This window comes from Mus pahari, chromosome 2 (genome assembly GCF_900095145.1).
Source record: "Mus pahari chromosome 2, PAHARI_EIJ_v1.1, whole genome shotgun sequence".
In the NCBI taxonomy this organism is placed as follows: Eukaryota; Metazoa; Chordata; class Mammalia; order Rodentia; family Muridae; genus Mus; species Mus pahari.
In genome coordinates, this window is record NC_034591.1 from 41,874,760 (window position 1) to 41,882,359 (window position 7,600).

A 7,600-nucleotide genomic window follows, 5' to 3' on the forward strand; every position below is an offset into this window, starting at 1 on the left:
ACACACACACACACACACATATATATATATATATATATATATATATATATATATATATATAAAATATGGGGTTTTTTTTTCAGAAATATTGGAAATGTTCACTCTTATTGTGTAATGTGGTCATGTAAAGTAACAACCATGTACCACAGTCACTCTCCAGAGTCTGACTCAAAGGTCAACCTGGGTGCTGTTCCAGACTTTGATTGTGTCCCTCTGGGAACTCACCATAACCTCCTGCTCGTATGTCCACACACCACAAGCCAGTTCTACGCAGAAGATGACAAGTAAAGTTCCGAAGTACTGTAGAAAGAGAGAGGGAGCCGTCAATGCGAAACCACTTAAGGCAAATGTGACTAGGGGTTGTGTTTACCTGCGGTGAGAAGACAGGGCTCCTCTTCATAGAGCACCTAAAGTTTCCCTAAGCCTACAGCCAGCTACAGATAACCATCAGGACCCACCTAAATGGGCCGGTATTTTGCCATTAGTCAGCAGCTAAGGTAAATCTTTTACCAATACCAATAGTTTTATCGACCTGAGTAATAACTTATGAAGTATAATTTAATAAAGCTGAACCAAGTTCCCTGAAAACTTATGCCTCGTTCCTCTTAGAAAGGATGAGCTGAGATCTGCAAGGTCGGGGTTTCACCTGGTGCATATTTTCACTCTCTTCTTGGCAAGGAGTGGGGAGTCTTCTTTACATGTGTAAAAAGGACAGTCGAGAACCAAAAACGTCGACTACTCGTGCAAAGTGAAGGTGAATAGTGGGTCTCAAGTGTGGGAAGCTGTCCTTGAGAGGCCTGCAAGGGCAAACAGGTAACAAAACGGAATGCGGTATTGAAAACACTAATAAAAGAGGTGGTATGCCTGAACAGCAAGAAGACCTTGGACAAAGAGATTAGAGAAGGTTAGGCAGATAGAAATGACGTAAACAAACACACAGAGTAGGTCGGTGGCAAGGCAAAGCATCAAGGAAGACTAGCACATACCCACAAGAGAAATGACAGACCAAAATTGAAAGGCAGACTAAAGCCGGAACCGTGGAACACACCAGAGGACCTACTAATGGACTTTAAATATATCATGTAGGCAATAAGGTGGCATCTCTCGATGTATCTGCATAAGAGAAAGACATGGTGGGTTAAATAATGTCAGGATTATAATTAGTTTGAAAGAGAAGGGCTGAGGGGTGAGTTGAAAAGCTTAGAAGGCAGCAGGGAGGGGGTTTGCGGTAGACCTGACTTTATATGGTAGCCTTGCTAACAAATGGGAAACAACACCCTCTGTCAATACAGCAGAAGACCCTGGACCAGCTGGATTGATAAACAGAGAGAAGAAGAGAGAAAGCAGAGAAATAGGATGGAGTAAATAACACTCCTGTGGAAGGACAGACGAAAGCACGAAATTTATTTGAAAAACATAGAAACACATTCCAGGAGAAGTATTAACCTCAGAACTCAGGTATCTGAGAGTGGAACTGGAAATTATTCTTTTATTAGAAACAGAGTAACTTTTGAATAATGTTGTTTCTCAACTTCCTAATTTAATCGAGAGTCTCCTGAAACAGTGTGGTCCCATTCCACACACACACACACACACACACACACACACACGAGGAGGAAGTAAGTGTAAAGGGTAGGTCACATGACTTAAGGATGCACCCCGATAAATTTCATGGACCAGAGTTTTTCAGCATCTGTTCTGTGTGTTCTTCCTTACCACCCCCCATGGATGGAGGCAACCTTACAGAAAGAAGCAAGCAGTGAAAACCAGGGGAAGGTTGGGCTTCCGAGAAGTTCCCTCCTCTGATCCCAGCAGGACTAGAACAGAACTGCAGTAGCTCATGAGTCTTCTACTTCCTGTGCAGTATGGAATTGGGGGGTAGTACTGGATAGTAGTACCTCGGATTACCTCCTTGCTTCCAATCAAAGCTCTGTGAAGAGCAGTCACCTAAATGTGTTCTTCGCCACACAGTGCTTGATAAATTCTCGTCACACAAAATAATAAGCGAAAACAGCACAAATGAATTGATAGTGGTTAGAGTTTGCATGGGCCGTAATCTTGAAAGAACCTCTTAATAAAAGTGATCTTTAAGAAGAAGTAAAGCTTCGGGCATTCTAGAGAAGGCAGTCATGGAAGAGAAAGAGCTAAATATAAAGGCACTTTGTGGATGAGTGAGTTAATCAAAACTCAGTGTAACGAGAGCGCAGATGCGGTAGATGCAGACGCCAGGCAGTGTTTTGAGGTACAATGGGCTGGGGAAAGGACTTTGCATTTTATTCTAAGTGTGATGAAACCATTAATGGCTGACATGATCTGATGCACACTCTGAAAACACTTCTGGCTGTTTTATCTACAGAAAAATCAAGGTCATGAGATTTACATAAAGGACACCCAAATAGGATGGAAATGGAGACAGAGAAAGGAGTTGCCTGACACAGGACAGTTGGCTGTCCAAGACAGGTTTAGAATCTTTGTTAAAAGTTTGTCAAAAAGAGAAGAGCAATCAAAGGTATAGGCAATGATAGTTTTCTATTTCTGTGAAACATTCCTTATGACTTACAAATAGAAATCACCGCTAGTAGTTTCAACTTGCTTCCTTCATTTTTTTCTTTCATTAAAACAAAAAGCACAACTTCATAATCTCTAAGTAACACATCTTAGAAACAGAAGTGGTTCAAAAGATAAAGTGGAATTTGCTAAGGGGCTTCCAGTTCACCAGGCACTGTTACTTCCAGCACATTTAATACAGACACAGACATGCTCAGCTTCAAGACCCAGATCTCATACCTAAGTATTATTTCTAGGGCTGAACTGAATGAGGATCTTCAGCCTTGAAAGGCCAGCTAGGAGAAATCTGGTCAATGAGGTATTCCATGTCAGTTTCTCTTGGGGTTCTCCTCATGCTTAAGAAACATCTCAACATGAAAAATGTGCTCACTACTGTGTGACAAAACTCTCAAATGTGGAGTAGCTTTCCCGCTTAACCTATGTTCTTGCCTCTGTTAAGAAAAGATGTCAGGAAGTAGTGAGACTCCAGCAAAAAATTGCACTATGGGATAGCTTTACCCGAACTCTTGAAAATGGACATCCACTCACAATAGCAATCAAAGCAATACTTACAAAGCAAGATGTCACTAAAAGCCAACACGGACAGGGTGGTGCCTGTGTGGGCTAAAAGGGAAAAGGAAATATCCCGACTCTATCTCTGTGACAATCGTGAAGATTTTTGGACTGAGTTTATAGCCTTTGTAATCACAGCTTACTTATCGTTCTCATTCCCTGCCTAGTAGAGTCACTGGTGAGTCCTGGGAAAGGTCCCAGGACCTGGTCATAGGCACTTACTCAAATGTATGTAATATGTCAAATACATGAGTAACTTCAAAGCCTATAGATCTAAACGACATTTCTATAACAACAGGTATATCAGGCCTAGTTTCTTTACATTGTGTGTGTGTGTGTGTGTGTGTGTGTGTGTGTGTGTGTGTATGTGTGTGTGTGTGTTGTGTGTGTGTGTGTGTGTGTTATGCACATGCCTGGGTGTATACAGGTGAACATGGCACCCATTTGAACAGTGTGTCAGTCTCCCTGGAACTGGAGTAATGTGAGTGGTACAGGGAACTGAACCCCTGACCCTCTTCAAAGACAGTTAGTGCTCTTACCAGTTGAGCCATCTCTCCAACTCCTGCATCCAGTGTCTTAAAAGGTCTGTGACAGTGAGTTGCCATCATCATTGCTTAAACATTAATAGCCATGCCCATGAAATGTATATATTTCAAAACAGGCTCTCATTCCAAGAGTCAATACTGATTATTGACCACAGGACAGGATAAATTCCATATGACTTGGCCATTCTTTTAACTCTGGAAAATTCCAGTGGTATCATCTGATACCAGTTATCCCACATGGGAAATAAAATCACTCTGCCTTTATCCTGTTAACACTCAGGAAGACTTGACTTATCTGCCCTTGAAGTTGAAATATACTCCAATTTACATTTTCAAGCTTCCCTGAAGAAAATTAAATGTATAATTTAATTCAAGTAAACATTTTTTATAAAAGATGATACATGCTCCTGTCTGTTATTCCTGCTCTGTTACTATTACTTTAATCTGAAACATTCAGTCACCTAACTCTGAGAACACTCGGCATGTCAAATCCGTCCCAACAAAATACAAGTCAACTGTACCTACCCTTTGCATTTCTTTTTGGCGAGATCTGAGTCTTTGACTAAGACAGTCTCCTACTGATTGCTGTGCGGAGAACTAGTCACTATTTTAACCAAGGAGCTGAGTTTGAAGCACTCTAATGCACCGTGAGAATCTTTATCTTCAACAGAATGAAGTTAGCTAAGGAATTGGGCAACAGGCCAGGCTCTGCTACAGTTTAAAGAGAATGGCCATACAGCATTGCACAGCCACGCCCTGTCCATCCACGCACTAGAGGAGCAGGTCTGCAATGTCCCACTTAGCATGGCTCTCTCACTAACTTCCCAGTGCATGTGGTTTTTCTGACAATGTTACCATGTTACTTTGTGGAACCTGGTGCAATACCAACTGCTCTTCTCTTTCTTCCAGAACAGCCTTTATTGTCCAGAATGGGGCACAGTTTCTTCCAGCACTTCACCTTTTTCTCCTGACCACTGGAGTCCTCTCCTTTGCTCTGTGTATTTGTATTTTCTTGTCTTCTGTATTTTAGCCCCCAGAGTTCTTGAACCAGTTGGCTGCTTTCTCCACAAATTATGGTGTCAGTCAGTAGCCAGGCTATCAGTTCCAGCCGGCAGGATCTTAGTCTTAAACATCATTTTATCCCCAGTGCCTAAGCAGTACCTGTCACGCAGCAGGTACTCAATAAATGTCAATGCAAATAATGATCAGTTTAGTTTGCAAACTCAATGGGCCAATTTCCACATTGCCTTAGGTTTCCTCCACCTAATTCGAACCTTGAGGTTCTTGTTAACATCTGATTGCCTTAATTTCCTTCTACACATTTGTATTTTAAATATTGCCCCTCTGTTTTACATGTTTGTTTTTGTAGACTACACTCAGATAATCCAGTGTGCCTGGAAATGTTTAAGACTATCTTCGAAGTGAAAGAGAGGAGACGCTGTGCCCCTTCCCATCTTCGTGGGCTACTAGCAACTAAGCATTTTAAAGAAATTTTAAAAAAAGAAAAAAAAGAAAAAAGAAATTGCAGGTTTTTATAGGGAAACTCAGATTTAACGATTTTCATTACCATTTTAGTTATTTTGTCCACTGCAAATTTCTGACAAGGAAAGAAATGGCATGGCATCCCATCACTGAGGAGTGGAAAAGGGCAAGGGTGGAGGCAAGATATAGTTAAGTCCTTGGTGAGCTGCGGGTAAATGAATCCCTCAGTAAAAACAGGGGACATTCATTGCCAAACCCCTTTAAAGGTTCTTTGCTCCTTTGTGAGTGTAGATAAGCAATAGCAAATCCATACTGAAGAGGCAGTTGTTTACAGAAACCGGCTGGCTCCCTTATGTCTCCTTCACTAGGATTCTGCCCTAATGTAAATAGATGAAGCACATGCCCTGCCTGACTGCTCTCTCTCTCTCTCTCTCTCTCTCTCTCTCTCTCTCTCTCTCTCTCTCTCTCTCTCTTAAAATGTCACTAGAACAATAATGAAGGTATCATCCCAGAGAAAACAAAACAGGAAATGGCACAGCAGAAAGCATAGCTAGGAAACTGCAGAGAGAGGAGGCAAAGAGTAAATCTATTAGTGGTTCTGAAAAAGCTGAAGGATAGCCGGCAAGGGAAAAGAAAATCTCAGAACAACTAGATTCCTATTGACTAAGGGCAACTCAGAAACTTCTATGAGTGACTGGTTCTCTGGAAGAAGACTGGTTAGGGGATTTAACCTGTTCCTTCCCCAACTATCATGTGACTGGGTGACTACCCCATCTCTACTAGAGGATGAGGTCACAGAGATAATAAAATAGCCCTACAACAGGTACAATGCAATCAGATCAGAAGACCAAATCTACACCTCTCCTACAGAGTTTCAAAACTCAATCAAAAAAAAAAAAAAAAAAAAAATGAACACAGCATCCTAAGCTAAAGGAGAACGGAAAATTTCTGACAAAAAGATCATTTTCAAGTTGTAACTCTTCACTGTTTAAAATCAGTATGTGAGCACTTAGAAAGACATTTTCGGGCATATACACTAAAACAAAAATATCTTATAACTATCATGACAGCATAATGGGAAATGAAAAAAAAAAAAAAAACATAAACAAAAAGGATCGAGGTAAAATCCAGGAAAGGGTATTTAAAATAAGAGCAGGCACAGGAAATGCCACAATGGTAAAAGATCCTCTCGTGATGGCAATAGTGTCAACAGACCTGGACAGGAGCAGTTTCTGGAACATTCTGAGAGATCTGAAAAATGAACGAAATTGTCCAATGTGTATCAATACATGAACAAAAATGAATGATAACAGATAGAGTTTAATCCTCTACGATTATGATAAGAAATTGTTATTCATTTAACAAAATGTTACTTGGGGAAGAAAGCATAAATGTGCCATTTTAGGTGGCCTAATTGTGAATAGATTGTCCATCACTCTAATCGTGTAGACACTGAACTAAGCAAAACTGTGGTACTGCTCGGCTAAGGAGAAGAAACACAGGGGTGATTGGCAAAGAAAGGACGAGGCGTTCTGCTTTCACTGAAGTCAATGGACAGTGCTTAAAACTACGCCTGGAAGAATGAGAAAGGTTACATAAAAAATGTGATTTAGGGACGTGTAGGTAAATGACAAGAGGAATCTGTGGAGACCCAATTAATAGCAGCTGCCTTTGGGAGTGGTCAATGGGAGGGGTGAAGGACTTCCATATTTCATAGGACTTTTAGCACTGAATTAACTCTTTAAATTATGTCCGTGAAGCACTCTGATAGAAGGGAGGACAAAAATTTAAAGCAGATATCTCCCCTGCAGCCTCAGGGCAAAAGAGAAAAGACTTCGTAGCCGGAGCGCTTTCGGTGTGCTCTGCGTTGATGGATTAATTCTGAAAGAGGTCATTCCATAACGCTAACAACTATAAGAACCTGAAAAATACCTCAGAGCTGTTAGAGTCAGATGATGCACATGTCATTCAGAAACTTTCCGAAATGCTTGGGTACCATCTTCCTTTTCTTAAATATGCTTTCAATAGTCAAAATTAAGAGTGGTTTAGCCAAATATGCAAAGTGTGTACATAAGTATGGTTTATATGGCTGGCTGGAAATCGAGGTGTCTTCTGAAATATTGTTCCTTAAAAAAAAAATCAATGTGAATTCTACCTAAATCAATATCTCCCACAGCAGTTCATTTCCATAACAAAATTATGAAGCTCAAGATGCTATGATAAAGGCAACTTTATTGTGAGACCTGGGCTTATTTACTTAAGAAATATATCCACATATGGGTATAATCAAATCATATATATCAAAATGGAACCCAAAAAGTCAAGCATATATATATATATATATATATATATATATATATGCAAATATGTACACATAGATGCACATTAACATGTATATATAAGTCACTCATTATGTCAGAGATTTACACATACTCATACAATTTACTACTCAA

At 40.3% G+C, this 7,600-nt stretch overlaps 1 protein-coding gene across 5 annotated transcripts in view; it reads right to left on the bottom strand.

The window, feature by feature from the left end:
- The window catches only part of Tspan12 (tetraspanin 12), a 93,562-nt gene that overhangs the window by 32,326 nt on the left and 53,636 nt on the right, over positions 1-7,600 (bottom strand). For all 5 annotated transcript variants that reach the window (XM_029535189.1, XM_021190728.2, XM_029535187.1 and 2 more), the window contains one exon: positions 226-300. In XM_029535189.1, the coding sequence (XP_029391049.1) occupies positions 226-300 (75 nt within the window). The remainder of the gene's footprint in view (positions 1-225; positions 301-7,600) is intronic.